At 44.7% G+C, this 19,317-nt stretch overlaps 1 protein-coding gene across 1 annotated transcript in view; it reads right to left on the bottom strand.

Moving 5' to 3' along the window:
* Nucleotides 1–19,317, bottom strand: part of LOC121276200 (E3 ubiquitin-protein ligase HECW1-like) — a 527,663-nt gene that overhangs the window by 303,380 nt on the left and 204,966 nt on the right. Inside the window, exon 6 of the mRNA XM_041184341.1 lies at nucleotides 6,068–6,210. Coding sequence (XP_041040275.1) covers nucleotides 6,068–6,210 — 143 coding nt within the window. The remainder of the gene's footprint in view (nucleotides 1–6,067; nucleotides 6,211–19,317) is intronic.

Raw genomic sequence — 19,317 nt, 5'->3', positions numbered from 1 at the left:
ATTTCTCTATTTTTTTCTGATAATTTAACCCTCTAACAATAGGGTCGAGTGGCATATTACCTAACATATCCTTTAAAAACTTCAACTTAGCTATTGGCAGTTAAAAACTGTTGTTGTAAGCCCAGCTGAGACCCAAGAAAAGACCCCAGAACTCTTGCAACCAAAGGTACTCAAGCCTAGATTGAATCAGAAAAACACCCCACTGACTCCATGGGGGCTCTGAAGATTTAAAAATCTCTCTTTATCTTTGGGCCTGTCTCTAAATTTCATGCTGGCCGTTCCGAACAGGCACTATTGATGGGCCATCACAAGAGCAGGCCACTCGCTCCAAATAAACAAATCACTTGGTTGCTAACGCAACCTGTGATAGGATCTGGAGCTCCTGATTTAGGCAGGCTTGGTGCTACTGCCAGTGGAGAAGCCCTTTGGATTTTTTGAGTTCTTTGCTTTTATGTTGAACTAATTTAAAGCTACTTAAATGGAGAACTTTTCTGCTTCTTGGGCATTTTTTTCAAATATCAGAGAGCTTAATAAAATCAGACACAATGGGGCCAATTAACATATTAGCTGCCACCCATTGGGCTGACGTTGTTTCTCAGTTATGGAACATGGAGGTCCTTTGTGAACTTTCAATCACAATGTAGGCAGCCAGCCTGTAGTAAGCTGGCATCCCGTGCACAAAGCGTGTAAAAGCTCATGAAAGACTGTCAATATATTTAAATTGGGAACCACTGCATAATGTGAACAGAGCAACCCTGTACAACACAGCAACATAAAGTAACCCAGCAGTAGCTCAAAGCGTTATGAAAATTATGACATCGTACAGGTAGCCAATAGCTTTCACTGGTCTCAGCAATCTGCTACTCCCAACATATTGGGTAGTGTTCCCTGCAGGTGTACTAGATTGTTTAACTGAACCACGGGAGCTTGTTGTGTGCATTTTGACTGTTATGTACCCTATATTGTAACAGTGACTGCATTTCAAAAGTACTTCATTGTCTGTAGAGCACTTTGGAATGTCCTGAGGCTTTGAAAGGTCCTATTTAAATGCAACTCTTTGTTTCTTTCTTTCTTTTGAATTGAACTCAGTTTATGGGGTGAGATCAATTCATTCAGACACAGCCACCACCACAGCAGCAGTGATCCCAGTGAGCAGTGCAGAACATCTGGAATCACATTTTGCTTTTAGACAATTTAAGATACGTTAAAGCAAGTACAGTGAGCATTTTTACTGTACAATACATTTAGACTACTTATTAATTCAACACATAGCATTAGCATAGAGCATTTACATTACACACAACTAAATATTTGCATCTGTCTATTGGAAAATTCAGTATTTCAGCATTATCCACCTTTTTCTCCTTTGCAGGTGGTGGTCTTTAAGCTAGATATTTAAGCATGGTTCAATTTTTTACAAGGAGTCCAGTGTGTTTATCTGAGGAATGGTGACTGTCAATACTGCTCATTTTTATCATGGTCCTGGCCATATTATAGCCCTTGCTAATTTTTATTATGGTCTGGCCCTGGGTACACCTACTACAATTTAGATTGCCACATTGATTTTAAAAATGTTTAATCGATTTATAAAAGATATTAAATAAGAACATAGGAAGTAGTGGCAAAAGTAGGCCATTTGGCCCTTCATGCCTGCTCTACCATTCAACAAGATCATGGCTGATCTACTACCTTAATTCTATCTTCTCCGCATCATCTTAATATCCTTCAATTTCACTAATACACAAAAATCCATTGATCTCTGTCTTGAATATACTCAATGACTGAGCTTACACAGCTCTCTGGGGTGGAGGGTTCAAAATATTCACAACCCTTTGAATGAAGAAATTTCTCCTCATCTCAGTCCTTAATAGACAACCTCTTATTCTGTGACTGTGATTTCCCTTGTTCTAGACTCCTCCCAACATCAATCCTGTCAAGTCCCATATATCTCAATGAGATCACCTCTCATTCTTCTAAATTCTAGGGAATATGGGTCTAGTCTACTCAATCTCTTCTCATTGCGCAATCCCTTCATCTCAGGAAATGGTCAAGTGAACTTTCATGGCCCCTCTGAATATCAACATTTCTCAGCCTTTCACCATTTCAAAATATTTTGCTTTTCCATTTTACCTACCAAAGTGGACAATGCCACACTTCTCCACATTTTTTTTCCATCTGTCACGTTCTTGCCTACCCACTTAACCTGCCTCTATCCCTTTGCAGCGTCTTTCTGTTCCCCTCACAGTGTACTTTCCCATGTAACGTTGTATCATCAGCAAACCTCAATACATTACATCCTGTCTCCTCATTTAAGCCATTGATAGAAATTGTGAATAGTTGAGTCCCAAGCACAGATCATTCTTCCCCATTCTTCCCAAGAGCCTGCCAAAATGACCTGTTTCCTGCTTTCTCTTTTCAGTCTGTTAATGCAACCTCAAACCATGCTAATATATAAGGCCAATACCATGAGCCCTAATCTTAGGTGATAACCTCTCATGTAACATTTTATTGAATGTTTTTGAAAATTACATAACCTACATCTACTGGTTTCCCCTTATCTACCCTGCTCAAAAAAGACTAACAGGTTTGGCAAACATGATTTCTATTTCATAAGTCCATGTTGACTATGCTTAATCATATGATTTTCTAAGTGCCCTGCTACCACATCCTTAGGACTAGCTTTGAGTGCATTCCCTACTACTGGTGTCAGACTAACTGGCTGTTGGCTGTTTCCTCCCTCCTTCCTTTCTTGAATAGTAGAGTTACATTTTCTACCTTTTAATCCATGAGAACCATTCTAAAATACAGTGAATTCTGTAAGATCAAAACCAAGGCAGTACTATTTCTGTAGCCATCTCTTTTAAAACCCTAGGATGTAGGTCATCAGCTTCTAGTTCCATTAATTTCTGCAATGCTATTTCTTTACAAATACTAATTTAACTGTTTCTCATTACTTCCAAAATATTTTTTGTGTCTTATACCGTGAAGACAAATATCAAGTTTTGTTTATTGTCTCTGCCATTTCCTTATTCCCCTTTATAATCTCCCCTATCTCTGCCTGTAAGAGACCCATATTTACTTTCACTAACATATTTCTTTGTACATACTGACTGAAACCTTTACAACCTGTTTTAAAGTATCTTTCTAGTTTGCCCTCTTATTCCATTTTCTCTCTATCAATTCCTTGGTCATTGTTTATTGAATTTGAAAGTTTTCTCAATCCTTAGGTTTGGCAACATTTAATCATTTTTTTTATTCGTTCATGGGATGTGAGCATCACTGGCTAGGCCAGCATTTATTGATCATCTCTAATTGCCCTTGTTCAGAGAGCATTTAAGAGTCAACCACATCGTTGTGGGTCTGGAGTCACATGTAGGCCAGATGTAAGATGTAAGGATGGCAGATTTCCTTCCCTAAAGGACATTAGTGAACCGTATGGATTTTTACAATAATCAGCAATGGTTTCCTGGTCATCATCAGACTTTTAATTCCAAATTCCTATTGAATTCAAATTTCACCATCTGCCATGGTGGGATTCAAACCCAGGTCCCCGGAGCATTAACCTGGGTCTCCAGAATACTAGTCACTGACAATACCACCACCTCCCCTAAATACTATCTAATACTACTTTTAGCTTCTCGTTAACCATAGCTGACCCACGTTACACATATGTTCTTTTATTCCTTAAGGAAATACTTATTTGTTGCAAATTACGAATTATACCTTTAAATGTTTGCCCTACTACTATCATATATTTTCATATGGGCTGGGATTTTCCGGCCCTGTCGTGGGCAGGACCCGGTGTGGGTGAGGCAGTGCCCCAGCCATTGACTTGTGGTGGGACCAGAGGATCATGGCAGCGGGCAGGTGCTTTCCCAATTTACCTTGGTTAACTCATTCCTCATACCTACATTGTTCGCTTTGTTCAGATTTGAGGCCCCAGTTTTGAATTTAATTAAATCATTTTTAAACTCAATATAAAATTCTATGACATTTTCATCACTCATGCCTAGAGACTTCTTGACTACAATGTTCTTAATTAACCCTGTCTCATTGCACAATACCAGTTCTAAAGTAACCTGTTTCCTGGTTGGTTCTTTAACATATGGATCTGTAAAATTACCTTGAATAGAATCCATGAACTCATTTTTACTATAGGTTTACTAGAATAATACCTGGAATGGGTGGGTTGTCTTATGAGGAAAGATTGTACAGGCTTGGCTTGTATCCACTGGAGTTTAGAAGAGTAAGATCTTTAGGGGTCTTGACAGAATTGATGTGGCAAAGATGGTTCTTCTTGTGGGAGAATCTAGAACTAGGGGTCACTGTTTAAAAACAAGGGGTTGCCCATTTAAGACAGAGATGAGAATTTTTCTCTCTCAGAGGGTTGTGAGTATTTGCAACTCTCTTCCTGAAAAAGCAGTGGAAACAGAGTCTTTAAATATTTTTACGGCAGAGGTAGATAGATTCTTGATAAATAAGGGGGCGAAAGATTATCAGGGTAGATGGGAATGTGGAGTTGAGGTTACAATCAGATCAATTGAATGGCAGAGCAGACTCGGGGGGCCGAGTGGCCTACACCTGCTCCTAGTTCATATGGTCCTTCTCCACACTATGACTGCAAATTTGGTTTGCTCAGTCTTTCTGAAGATTAAAGTCCCTCATGATTAGTGTATTACGTTTGTTACATGTACTTCTAATTTCACAATTTATATTATGCTTGATACTTCAATTACTCACAGGAGGCCAATAAATTTTGCCCACCAATGTTTTCTGTCTCTTATTTTTCATAGTTTTACCCAAACTGAATATGCTGCTTGATTTTCTGAGCTGAGATCTTTTCCCTCTACTGTCTTTATCCCAGCATTTACTATTTAGGGCTAATTGTCCTCCTTTTCCATTTTCTCTATCTCATCTAAAAGTCAAATATGCTGGAATATTTAGTTCCCAACCTTGATCACTCTGAACCCACCTATCCATAATGGCTATTAGATTAAGCCCATTTATTTTTATCTTTGCTATTAATTCATCTATGATGTTGTGAATACTTCACACATTCAGATATGGTGCCTTTAACTTTAACTTTTTTCTATTTTGCCCTGGTACCTCCTTAGTCTCTAACACCCTATTATCTTTGTTAAGCTCTCTGTCCCTTCCTGATGTTCTCTGCTTATTTTCGACCAAATCACTACTCTGATTAACTTATTCATTTCTATGTATAGCAAAGATGGCTGGGAAAAGACCATTAAATCTGTAAGCTATATTTCTGGTGAACCTGAAGCTTAAGAAACCTAGCATTGCAGAGCACAGTAGCTCAGTGGTTATCATATTATACTGAAGAGCCAGAGGTTAGGAATTGAAGTCACATCGTACCAAATTGTGAAAATGAATTTGTAATTTATGGGTTATACCATAAAAAATGACAATGAAAACCACTGACTTGTCATAATAACCCAACTGGTTCATTAGTACCCTTCAGGGAAGGGAGTCTGTCACCCTTCCCTAGTCTGGTTGACATATAACTCCAATCTCACACTTCTCTACTAATGTGTTCAGGGCAACTAGGAATGGGCAATAAAATCCACATCCCAAGTGAAAATTAAAATTAAAACAAGGTAGAAGCTTTTCTCACAAGCATTGGGATACAAACACAGGCAGCATTTGACCATATTTTGGCAAAATCTGAAAGCATGTATTGTGACTAGCAGCTACAGCATGTCACAGCATTTGATGAAGTAAAAACAAAAGTTGTGGAAACGTATGACAGGTCCACCAACATCTGAAACAGAGAAGCAGGCTTACAATAAAGGCTCATTGGGATACTTCACTGGTTATTTCAGATTTTGGTTTACCTGCCACATATTTACATCTTCATCCATTTTATTTTTGATTTCCTGAATATACTGTTTATTTTTAAAAATCAATATTTAACAATGTAAATTCACATTGAATTGTCTTTCCCTGATACAAAATTGAGGCTTTTACTCCACATAATATTAAAGTATATTCTTCAACACAGGAAATATACACAGTTCTATTCTCATGGAGAAGATATACAAAGACTTACCCTATTGCATGTCTTTCCAATAATCGTTGTACAGGCATTGACAGCTTTCCTAGAAAGCGCTTTATAATGGGGCGACTCTTTGCAAACTTGTCCTTGACCTCAATTTCAAGAACATCCGTAGGGAGAGAAACAAAGCTGTGCTGCTGCAGGAGAGCAAGAGAAAGAGAGAAAAAGATTAACATGTTAACGGCATGGTACTTGCAAAATTTAACAAATAGCCCAGCCTAAACTTCTAATGCACCCTGTGACTAATATACATTATCCACTGCTAAATCATTATTTCATTGAACAGCATATGCCCTCTAAATGGATCCAAACTAGCTTGATTCTCCTTTTTCTCCTTGTTTGACACTGTAACAGGATATCAAAAATGTATCGATCATGGCTAAGCACTTTTTACAATAGTTTCACAGTGTTGCAAAATATTTAAATAGAAAACTTCACACAGTTAAAGCTTAAAGGAAAAGAGTAAATTATTTACAGCATAAAAGTCTGAATATGAAGACTCCTGTCTCCAGGGTAAGGTTGTGCTGCAGTATCCACGACTGCACTGTAAATATCTGGAATCTTCTTTTTAGTTTGAAGATCATATTTGCAATGCTTTGTAGGTGCAGACATGATAAGGATGATATACCATTGATGTATTATTTATTAAGCTTGTAAAGAAACTTTAAAGGTTTCTAAGGAGACAACAATATTCATTTCAGTCTTTGAATCCTTTCATTGAGCTATTAGTGTTCTCGACATTAAGTAGAAGTCATTAAATAGAAAATAGTGCTACATATGGAAAATAACATAGCATTCAGTAATTTCATGTTCGTTCTAAAGAATGCTGTTCAGTAACATTTGATACGTGAATAGTGGGGAGTAGTCCTTTTGGATGGCATATCACAAGATATTGTGGGTGGACAGGCTGTGATGTTCCTTCCAATCATTTTAATAGATGGTAAGTTATGGGCTAGGTGCCCTTGATGTGCTCCCTGTGAGCACCACAGCCTGCTCAGAGCTGGTCCCAACATTGCTTTGTTTACTAAGGGCTGGCACTACCTAGAAAAACTACGCCCAGATACCCTTCCAACCTGGTATAGTTTGTGTACATCATCAGCTTTATAACAAAGTAATTAATAAAAATCAAGTACAGACGTAAGGGTATATTTTTAAATGAAACTCTGCTCATTTATGAATACAGGAATAACTAGGTCACTACTTTATTGTTTTTATGGGAAGAGTCCCAACCCCCAAAACACAGATAAAACTCCTGTGTAATAACAACACATTTCACTTATTCAATCCCGCTGATCAGTCGCCTTGATAAGTCATTGCACATTAAATAGGTGAGAATTTTCCCCGTGTCAGGCAGGCCGTGGGGGAGTGGGCGCGGGCCCGATCGCCGCCCGTGATCAGGTCTGCACCGCCATTTTACGTGGGCAGGCCAATTAAGGCCCGCCCAGCGTATTTATCAACCCCCGAAGATCGCAGGAGTGGGCGGTGGGCATGCACAGACCGCTGGGCCCAATGGCGACCTGGCAGCCTGTTTAAATGAAGGCCAGGCAGCCTTTTGCAAGGCTGCTTACAATGGCCGGGAGAAGAGCACAGCAGAGGGTAACTGTGCATCATGCAAGTCTGGAGGGTAGGCCAGCAGATCAGGAAGGCCGGAGGGTAGGCCAGCGGGTCAGGCCAGGCCGGAGGGTAGGCAGGCGGGGCAGGCCAGGCCGGTGGGTAGGCCAGCGGGGCAGGCCAGGGCAGAGGGTAGGCCAGCAGATCAGGCCAGTCCGGCGGGTAGGCAGGCGGGGCAGGCCAGGCTGGAGGGTAGGGCAGCAGGGCAGGCATTTCCGGACGGTAGGCCAGCGGGGCAGGCTAGTCCGGAGGGTAGGCCATCGGGGCAGTCTAGTCCGGAGGATAGGCCAGGCCAGAGGGTAGGGCAGCGGGGCCGGCATGTCCAGAGGGTAGGCCAGCGGGGCAGGCTAGTCCGGAGGGTAGGGCAGCGGGGCAGGCTAGTCCGGAGGGTAGGCCAGCAGGGCAGGCCAGTCCGGAGGGTAGGGCAGCGGGGCAGTGTGCCCCTTGTTTCTCTGATGAAAGCCTAGCTGCCCTCCTGGAGGAGGCGGTGGCACAGCGGGAGGTCCTGATTTCGAGGGATGGGAGGCGGAGGCCTCCCCACCTGATCAAACGTGCATGGGAGGAGGTGGCCGAGAGTGTGAGCTCCCAGGAAGTGGTGCGGCACACATGGGTCCAGTGCTGTAAAAGATTCAACGACCTCCTGCGCTCGGGAAGGATGAGTACCATGTTGGCTGAGGTCACTTAATGCAGCCGTCAGCCTTTCCCCCCAGCGACTCCCCCCCACCCCTTCTCACAACTCTAGTACAGTAACGGCATTGAATCCTTCACGGCATGTATCCCACGCTGGGTGGGCCAGCAGATATTGCCCATGCCTAGTTCACCCTGAGAGGGTTGAGCTAGGATGGGTTCTGCATCCCCGGCATGTGTGACACTGACACCCAGAGTATAGAATGCGGGTGAAAGTCAAGGATCTGCACCTAGGGCAGAGTGCTGGAACTGGGAAGCATGTCAAAGTCAGGGTGCTAACAATGCTGCAAGAGGAACTTCCAGTTGGCGGGGCACCAATCCATCTGCTGGACTTTGTTCTCCACACACTTGTGCCTTATTGCTTAGCAAAATTACACCTTGTGGTGCCACATGTGAAGGAAGCAGCATTTGGGCAAGGGGGGCAGGGTGGTCAGCCCTGGCTTCTTGGTGTGAATGTGCGGCAGCTGCAGGGTAACGAAGAACTGGAGCCCTGCAATGCCCCACTCTGGCTGGGTTGGCAGGGATGCGATGGGAATCCAGCTACAGGGTGGGCTAATCGATGTTTTTTCTCCTTTTCAGGAGAAGACTGTGCACAATTCTGCAGAGTGGGTGCGGACTGGCGGAGGTTAGGCCCAGTTGGCGATCCTGACACCTATTGAGCAGCAGGACATGGATCTGGAGAGGCGCCATGCGCACAGGTCCACCAGTGGCGAGGGGGCTGGGGTGTCACAGGGAGGTATGTTTGCCGAGCACTGAGGTCAACATGTATGTCCCAGCAGCCATGGCACTGCTGAATGCTCAGTGATTGAAGTTTGCAACATGGATTGACCATTGATTATGGAAGGATGAGCGCATAATGGTCTGGGGGACCGACATGCAAATTGACATTGTCTCCACTTTAACCAATTGAATGTCCTTGTTCTTCCTTTCAGCATCACCGGTGCAGGGCCGGGAGGAGGATGCAGAGGGGCCCCCTTTTCACACCTGAGGTCACAGTGGAAATTGACTCACCAGCATCACACCATCTCTGCCAGGCAGGCACCAGCGCAGATACTAGCACCTCGGTGGCAATTAGATCTTCGGCTAGTGTCCCGGGGCATGGTTGTAAGGGCACTTCACACTCGCTTGAGGTGCGGGCGGAGATAGAGAGTGCCTAGGCCGCTGGCAGTCGGAGGACTGCTGGGGACCAGAAACATGCTCGGTTGGTGGCTGATAATGTGTCTCTGGAGTCGTCTGTGAGGCAGCAAACACTGGAAGTGCAGCAGGGTATGTGGGAGGATCTGGCGGAGATACATGACGCAATGCGTTGCATGGTGCCCGTGCTTGAGGACTCCAAATGGAGCATCACCAATGCATTGAGCCTCATAGCCGAGTGCCGTGCTTCCTCCATGGACAGAGTGACAACTCTCATGGAGAGGCTCCTCCATGAGAACAATCAGGGCCTCCTGGGGTTGCGCTCAGATCTGCAAGCCCTCACAGCGGCATTGACCTCAGCTGGTCTTTGCCCATGTGGGAGATGGTTTCGGCACCAAGTAACCCAGCTCGGTGCCCATCCATCCATGGTGAGCACGGATGTCTAAAGCGACCTCATGTCGGCGCAGCAGCTGCCTGTCATCTCCGCGGGCTCCTCTCAGGACGCTCTGGATGAGGGTACCAGCTCCTCTGCCCCTCTGCCAGTGACCGTAGCATCCGATGAGGTTGTGGCGACTGGGGAGAAGCCAGCTGTGGAACTGGCCGCCCTCTCCCAGGCAGGGCCAGCAGAGGCTCCATGGGCCAGGGCCAACAGGACAGCAGAGTGAGTAGTCTGTCTCAGATGCCAGTGCCAGCGAGGGGACAGCACCTAGACGTAAATTTAAGGCTCCTTAGGCACACCAAAGGTTTCTCATTGGTGCTTTTATGTTGGCCATAGTAGTTTATTGAAGAATTAGTATGATGTCCAACCACCTCTTTTTTTGTTTATGAAGTTACACTTGTTCTCTCAATAAATTTTGATATGTTGCCATGCCTCAGGGTGATTCTTTCCTTCTGCAGGTGGATTGGAACCCATGATGTTATGAGTGAGTTGTCTGACATTGAGCTTTATTGACAAGGTCCTTAGTTAATGTTACTACCCAGACAGATTTCGCACTCAATAATCAAGTGTGGAGCTTGCAGCCCTGGCGTGTGTTGGAGGCTCATCTGTGTTGGACTAGCTAAAGGTTCCTTGGATTAAAGCCTACCGGGTTCCCTGCCTCCCTGGAGCATGCCTGGGTTGGCATCTACCCCCTCAGCGTTCTCCTTTGCGTTCTCATCCTCGGACTCACTGCTGGACTCATCGTGTGCATTAGGAACAACTGGGTCTACGTCTTCCTCATCCATTGTGTCTCCCCTTTCCAACACCAGATTGTGGAGAGCGCAGCATGCAACCACAATCAGCGACACATGATCTGGGGGGCATTGGAGTGCACCCCCTGAGCAGTCCAGGCATTAGAAGTGCATCTTGAGAAGACAGATGGTTCTCTCCACTGCTGCCCTTGTGGAGGTGTGGCTCCTATTGTACCACTGCTCAGCTTCTGTTCTTGGATGGCGGAGAGGCGTCATGAGCCACCTTTTGAGGGGATAGCCCTTGTCACCCAGCAGCCATCCATCCAGCCGGGCTGGAGCACTGAAAAAGCCTTGGCACTTGGGAGTGTCTGAGTATGTAAGCATGTGGGAGCTGCTTGGGTACCTTGCAAAGACTTGCAGAATTTACAGCTTGTGATCATACACTATCTGCACGTTCAAGGAGTGGAAGCCCTTCCTGTTGACAAATGCACCAGGATCACCCTTGATGGCCACATGTACAGTCGATTGCACCCTGGACACAAGGGAAGCCAACAATCGCTGCAAAGCCTCTGGCTCGCTCAGCCTGGCTGGCCTGGTCCAATGGTAGTGGATAAAAGTCAATGCACACCTGAACAGAGCGTCTGTCACTTGCTTGACACAAGTGTGGACAACTGATTGGGAGACTCCGCAGAGATCAGCCACTGACCCCTGGAAAGAGCCAGAGGCATAAAAGTTGAGGGCAGCTGTGACCTTTAGTGCCACTGGCATGGCCACACAGTTTGCAGAGATCTCAGGGCCTATCATCTGACAAATAGAAGTAACTGTCTCCCTTGAGAGACTGAGCCTCCTTCGGCACTGCACCTCAGACATATTGAGGTAGCTGCTTCACTGCCTGTATATCCTGGCAGCAGGATAGTGGCGTCTTCTGCAGCCCCTTCCACCTTGGACTTCCTGTTGGCCCTGCACCCCTTGAGCTTGTGTCTCTCCTCCCAAAGGTGGCTTCCCTGGAGGTTGAATGAGGACTCCTGGCATCCTCCCCCTTCTGGCCCTTCCTTCCTCCTCAGAGGAGGTGCCTCCAGCAGAGAGCACAACTCCCATTCCCAGACTAAGGGAAGGTTTCCTGAAACCTGCAGGCCCCAAAAATAATCTTTACTGTAGAATCCTGACCTGAAGGCTGCTACTCCTATCCAAGCAGCTGGTATGAGTTTTGAAGTATTCCTGCTCACATAGGCAAGTATCAGTAACTTTCACAATTAAGTATCTGACAGATAACATTCGTGACCCCACTCACCCCTCTTACTCCGCCCATGGATGAGGTTTATACAAATGTCTCCTACTCGCCTGCCCATTGTGCCCATGCGATGTCCTGAAGATCACACGGGCCCCGAAAAGTAGCAGACAATGGCTGCCTCAATGACCTTAACTGGGTGATTAATTAATGGCGAGAACATGGTGCGCCCTAAATATCGCAATGGCACGCGGTGACATCGGGACACTCGCCCGATGTCACTGCGCGTCATTTTACGCGTCTGCGTGCGGTACCTGCCCCTGCACGCCAACGAGAAAATTCTGGCCATAATTTCTATAAGACAGCTTATCCTCCGAATAACAGTGAGAAAAGCCATATATACTTATGTAAAAATGTTTTGAGACACATCTGTCACACTTCATGTATGACATGGGTTAAACTTGTGTTATACTTAAAATAATTTTCTTAAAAAGAGGCGGAAGATTAATCATTTCCCAGTTACAGGAAAACTTTCCAGCCAACTGAAAATATGTTCTCTTAACAGGACTCGGTTGTAGCTATGAACAATTGGTTTCTAATTGATGTAAGGAACTTCGATCTTATGGCATTACAGGAACAGGCCAATGTATACACTGTCACCCCTTAGAGAGAATGGAGAGAAGAACTGCATTTCTAAGTTATTAAAGAAATTGTTTCACTACATCAAGATTTTGGAGTTAAGATTTTCTTCTTTATATACAATGGCCTAGAGCTTCTGGTCTCCAGATGGTCACAAGAACACAAGAAATAGGAGCAGGAGTAGACCACATGATCCACTGAACCTGCTCCACTAATCAATATGGCCATGGCTGACTTTAGACTTCAACTCCATTTTCCCGCCCGCTTTCAATATCCCTTAATTCCATGACCCCCCCCACCCCCAGGCCTTCCCTACCCTCCCTGCCCTAGGACCCCTGCCACTTACCCATCCTCTGGTTCACGGGTCTTAGTGCCTCTTCTGGCCACTGCAGCGCTGTGCCTGGAAGGGCTGGAGAGCTGCCGGCCAATCCTATTGGCCAGCAACTCTCCAAGGTGGGACTTCGTCCCAAGTGTAGGGGCGGAGTTTCCACTTTCTGCCAATCAATGCTTGTTGGAGCAAAATACAGCACTGGGGCTGAGGACTCTTCAAATGGCAGGGGCTGAACCCCCATCATCTTGACAATTCAGGTCTATGTTTTTCTAATCTCACTGTTAAGACTTCTTTCATAATAGATTCCAGCATTTTCCCAATAACTGATGTTAGGCTAACTGGCCTGTATAGTTCACTGCTTTTTCTCTCTCTCTTTTCTTGAAAAGCAGTATAACATTTGCCAACTTCCAATCTAATGGGACTGTTCCCGAATCTAAGGATAGAATTTTCCCCCAGTCGGACGAGTGGGGAATTGTGCAAGGGTGGGCATGGGTGGGCGCGGACCCAAACGGCGCCCCCAATCAGATCCGCACCGCCATTTTATGTGGGCAGGCTAATAAACGTCTGCCCAGCAAGAAGTGCACCCAGAAGTGCTGTGCGAGTAGGTGGGGGGGATTCCCTGGGTCAGGAGCGCACTCTTTTGCGCATGCGTGCAAAAGAGCACAGGAATCTTCCTGAGGTACAGAGGTGCCTCAGGGAGTTCACTTTCATTTATGAAATATTGATTAAAGGTAAACAAAAATTTTAAGGACATGTCCCCTTATGTGAAACTGTCACATGAGCTGGGACGTGTCCATTAATTTTGTTAAAAAGTTTTAAAACACCTTAAAATCATTTATGAAACCTCATCCAGCCTGTGGATGAGGTTCCATGAAAAATGCGAAGGCTGCCTGGGCTCTTCGCTTGCCCGCCAACCTTAAGGTTGGACGGGCAGCTCAGTTTGTTAGTCTAATTGATATTTAAATGACCTTAATAGGCGTTAGACAGTTCAGCAGACGCACAGCCGAGTCGGATGCACGCCTGCCGAACTGAAAATCTAAACGGCACGCGGTGACGTCGGAACACACACCCAACATCACCGCGCATTATTTTACGCCTCTGCGAGTGGGCCACACCAAGCCGAAGATTCTGCCCTAAGAAATTTTGTAAAATCAGGGCCAGCTCATCCACTATCTCTGAGCTATTTCTTTTGAAACCCCAGGGTGTCATCAGGTCCTGGGGATTTGTTGGGTTTTAGTCTTTTCAGTTTCACCAATACATTTCCTCTGCTGATATTAATTTCCTTAATTTCCTAACTCGTTTTAGCCCCTGGGTTACTGTTTATTCCTGGTGTAAAACTTATGTCTCCTACTGTGACGACAGATAAAATATTTGTTCAATGCCTCTGCCATTTCTTCATTCCCCATGATAATTTCTCCTGTATCTGCTTCTAAGGGAGCAGCATTTACTTTAGCTACTCTCTTCCTTTTTATATTTCTGGCTAGTTTTCTCTCATTCTATTTTTTGCCCTTTTTATCAACTTTTTGTTAGATCTCTGCTGGTTTCTAAATCCTCGGATTTGCTACTCTTTTTTGTAACATTGTAAGTCTCTTCTTTTAATCTTATCCATCCTTTATCTTCCTGAGTGAGCCACAGATGAGTTTTCTTGTTGAGTTTTTGTTTTTCATTGGAGTGTACTTTTATTGAAAATTTTGAATTTTTCTTTAATTTTTTTCCCACTGTTCATTTACCACCATACCTTGTAGTCTATCCAATTAATCATAGCCAGTTCTTCCCTCATACCTATGCTTTAAGTTTAAGTTTTTTGTTTGTGATTGGAGTATATCACTTTCAAATTAACACGGAATTCAATGGTATTATGATCACTATTTCCAGTAGATCTTTTACAACAACATTACTAATTAACCCTGGCAGCATCCCTAGCACCACAGATGCCAGTTTTCAGCCAATTCAATTCACTCCAAGCGATATTGAGAAATGGCTGAAGGCACTGGATATTGCATAGGCAATGGGCCCTGAAAATATTCCGGCAATAGTACTGAAGACTTGTGCTCCAGAATTTGTGGCGCCCCTAGCCAAGCTGTTCCACTACAGCTACAACTTGGGCATCTACCTGGCAATGTGGAAAATTGCCCAGGTATATCCTGTCCACAAAAAGCAGGAAAAATCCAACCCAGCCAATAACCGGCTCAGTTTGGGTTCCGCCAGGGTCATTGAGTTTCTGACCTCATTACAGCCTTGGTTCAAACTTGCACAAATGAGCTGAGCTCCAGAAGTGAGATCAGAGTGAGTGACTGCCCTTGACATTAAGGCAGCATTTGACCAAGTGTAGCATCAAGGAGTCCTAGCAAAACTGGAGTCAATGGGAATCAGCAGCAAAACTCTTCACTGGTTTGAGTCATACCTAGCACAAAGGAAGATGGTTGTGGTTGTTGAAGGTCAATCATGTCAGTGCCAGGACATCACTGCAGGAGTTCCTCAGGGTAGTGTCCTAGGCCCAACCATCTTCAGCTGCTTCATCAATGACCTTCCTTCCATCATAAGGTCAGAAATGGGGATGTTCGCTGATTATTGCACATTGTTCAGCACCATTCATAACTCTTCAGATACTGAAGCGGTCCATGTCCAAATGCAGCAAGACCTGGACAATATCCAGGTTTGGACTGACAAGTGGCAAGTAATATTTGTGCCACACAGGTGCCAGGCAATGACCATCACCAACAAGAGAAAACCTAACCATCGCTCCTTGACATTCAATATTATAACCATTGCTAAATCCCCCACTATCTGCATCCTGGGGTTTACCATATACCACAAACTGAACTGTACTAGTCACATAAATATTATGGCTACAAGAGCATGTCAGAGGCTAGGAAGCCTGCAGTGAGTAACTCACCTCTTGACTCCCCAAAGCCCGTCCACCATTTACAAGGCACAAGTCAGGAGTGTGATGGAATACTTCCCACTTGTCTGGATGCCTGCAGCTCTAACAACACTCAAGAAGCCTGACACCATCCAGGACAAAGCAGCCAGCTTAACTGGCACCCTTACCACAAACATTCACTCCCTCCACCACCAACAAACAGTAGTAGCTGTGTGTAGCATCTACAAGGTGCACTTGAGAAAATCACCAAGGCTCCTTAGACAGCACCTTCCAAACCCACGGCCACTACCATCTAGAAATACAAGGGCAGCAGATACATGGCAACACCGCCACCTGGATGATCCCCTCCAAGTCACTCACCATCCTGACTTGGAAACATATTGCTGTTCCCTCACTGTCACTGGATCAAAATCCTGAAACTCCCATCCTAACAGCACTGTGAGTGTACCTACACCACATGGACTGCTGCAGTTCAAGAAGGCAGCTTACCACTGCCTTCTCAAGGGCAATTAGGGATGGGCAATAAATGTTGGCCTAGCCAGAAATGCCCAAATCCCATAAATGAATTTAAAAAAATCCTAGATCTAAGGTAGTTTTATCGGTTCCACAATGTATTGCTCCAAGAGTTTGTCACAAAAACATTCTACATACTCATCTTCTAGACCATTTTTGCCAATTTGATTGTTCTAGTCAACATGAAAATTAAATCCCCCACAACTATTGCATCTCCTTTGTTACAAGTTCCAGTAACATCTTGTTTAATGCTCTGCTGAAAGGTATAACTACTGTTAGGAGCGCTATAAACTACCCCCACCTGTAGTAGAAGGACCTGTAACATACAAAGTTAATTTGGGACTGAGTACAGTAACACCAACATAGTAACATAAGAAGACATCTGAAAGAGAGCCAGGGTCAGTCTGGAGATGGACACAGTTGGGTTAAGACCTAGGATGAGGTGAGCTCCATATCTGTACCTTCTCCTGTAACAATGTAGTTGTTAATAAAGACTTGCTGTTGACATACTCCAGACTGGAAGCCTACATCAATGCGCCTGAAGCAGGATTGTTCATGGTGGCAGCCTCGAGGTTAAAACCCCCATCTTCACAAGAATGCTGACAAACTAAGGAAAATGACCCCTTCAACGGAGTTTGCACTGAACCTAACTCTAAACTGAAGCTCCAGATGCTTAGGAAATACACTAGAAAGTAAAAGCTCCAGAGACTCAAGAGCCTGGAAGCAGACAAGAAATGGCAAAGTTTTACTCATGCAGAAGATCCCTTTGCATCCCTCTCAGACGTCCAGCTTCAGCAAGCAGTGCTCACTGCCTACAGGGGTGAGATAAAATGTTTAAAATTCCAGGCCAGCTAGCCCTGAGAAACCCCTTTTAAGTCCTTCAGTCAGAATCGCTGTTTGAAAGCAACTCGTTGCTAAACCAGACTCCAAGTCTCAGCACGTGACTCCCAAGTCCAGTGAAAAAACAAAATCATCACTAATAATTTATTTAATCCGCTCCGGGTATCTCACGGCTGTCCAAGTTCGGAAACAGCAAGCCCGCGGTTCTTTTCCGAGAGCGTCGACTTGTCACGCGATATTGCCAAATCAGTTAAGTCGGCAGCCCTTCTTCTTTAGGCAGAAACATGCCACCACCATTTTGAAATGCCCACCAAAAACCAGCAAGTGTGGCAAGGTCCTTTGTTCAGCAGTAACTGGCAACGCCATCTTGAAAGCCTGTAATCTCTTAAAGCTGTACCCACACTTTTTAAAATCTTAAAAAATAGATTGCAATTCCACACTTCCAGCTCTACTGGGATTCACCCATGACCGAGACCAGTCGCACAATTGGAGTCTTTGGAGGAAAAGTTTTTTTTAAGATACAGCATTGCTCCAGACTTCAGGAAAAATTCTGCAGACCTGCAAGCTAAAGGCTGTCTTACCCTAGCCAAGGCAATCCAACTACTTAGACTGTTTGAGCTACATGAGCAATATGGGATCAACCTGAGGGCCAACAGCACTTAGGAACATAGAACATAGAAACTAGGAGCAGGAGTGGGCCATTTGGCCCTTCGAGCCTGCTCCACCATTCAGTATGCTCATGGCTGATCACCCAACTCAATAGCCTGCTCCCGCTTTCTTCTCATACCCTTTGATCCCTTTCGCCCCAAGAGCTATATCTAACTCCTTCTTGAAAACATACAATGTTTTGCTCTCAACTACTTTCTGTGGTAATGAATTCCACAGGCTTACCACTCTCTGGGTGAAGAAATTTCTCACCATCTCAGTCCTAAATGGTCTACCCCGTATCCTCAGACTGCGACCCCTGGTTCTGTTCTCCCCCACCATTGGGATCATCCTTCTTGTATCTACCCTGTCCAGTCCTCTTAGAATTTTATAGATTTCTATGAGATCCCCTCTCATTCTTCTGAACTCCAGTGAATATAATCCTAATTGACTCAATCTCTCCTCATATCTCAGTCCCACCATCCCAGGAATCAGTCAGGTAAACCTTTGCTGCACTCCCTCTATAGCAAGTACATCCTTCCTCAGAAAAGGAGACCAAAACTGCACACAATATTCCAGGTGTGGTCTCACAAAGGCTCTGTACAATTGCAGCAAGACATCCCTGTTTCTGTACTCGAAACCTCTCGCTATGAAGGCCAACATACCATTTGCCTTCTTTACTGCCTGCTGCACCTACATGCTTACCTTCAGCGACTGGTGTACAAGGACACCCAGGTCTCATTGCACATTCCCCTCTCTCAATTTATAGCTGTTCAGATAATGCTACCAAAATGGATAACCTCACATTTATCCACATTATACTGCATCTGCCATGCATTTGCCCACTCACTCAGCTTGTACAAATCACACTGAAGTATCTCTGCATCCTCCTCACAGCTCACCCTCCCACCTAGCTTGTTGTCTGCAAATTTGGAGATATTACATTTAATTCCCTCATCTATATCATCAATATATATTATGAATAACTGGGGTCCTAGCACCAATCCCTGCGGTAGTCCACTAGTCACTGCCTGACATTCGGAAAAATACCCATTTATTCCTTCTCTTTGTTGCCTGTCTGCCAACCAGTTTTCTATCCATCTCAATACACTACCCCAATTCCATGCGCTTTAATTTTATACGCTAATCTCTTATGTGGGACTTTGTCAAAAGGCTTCTGAAAGTCCAAATAAACCGCATCCACTGGCTCCCACTCATCAACTCTACTCGTTACATCCTCGAAAAATTCCAGTAGATTTGTCAAGCATGATTTCCCTTTCATAAATCCATGCTGACTCTGTCCGATCCTGCCACTGTTTTCCACGTGCTCAGCTATTAAATCTTTTATAATGCACTCTAGAATTTTCCCCACTACCGAGTCAGGCTGACTGGTCTATAATACCCTATTTTCTCTCTGCCTCCCTTTTTAAATAATAGGGTTACATTAGCTACCCTCCAATCTGTAGAAACTGTTCCAGAGTCTATAGAATTTCGGAAGAGGACCACCAATGCATCCACTGTTTCTAGGGCCGCTTCCTTACGTACTCTGGGATGTAGATTAT

This window comes from Carcharodon carcharias, chromosome 3, assembly GCF_017639515.1.
Source record: "Carcharodon carcharias isolate sCarCar2 chromosome 3, sCarCar2.pri, whole genome shotgun sequence".
NCBI lineage: Eukaryota > Metazoa > Chordata > Chondrichthyes > Lamniformes > Lamnidae > Carcharodon > Carcharodon carcharias.
This window is presented reverse-complemented; position numbering and strand designations above follow the sequence as displayed.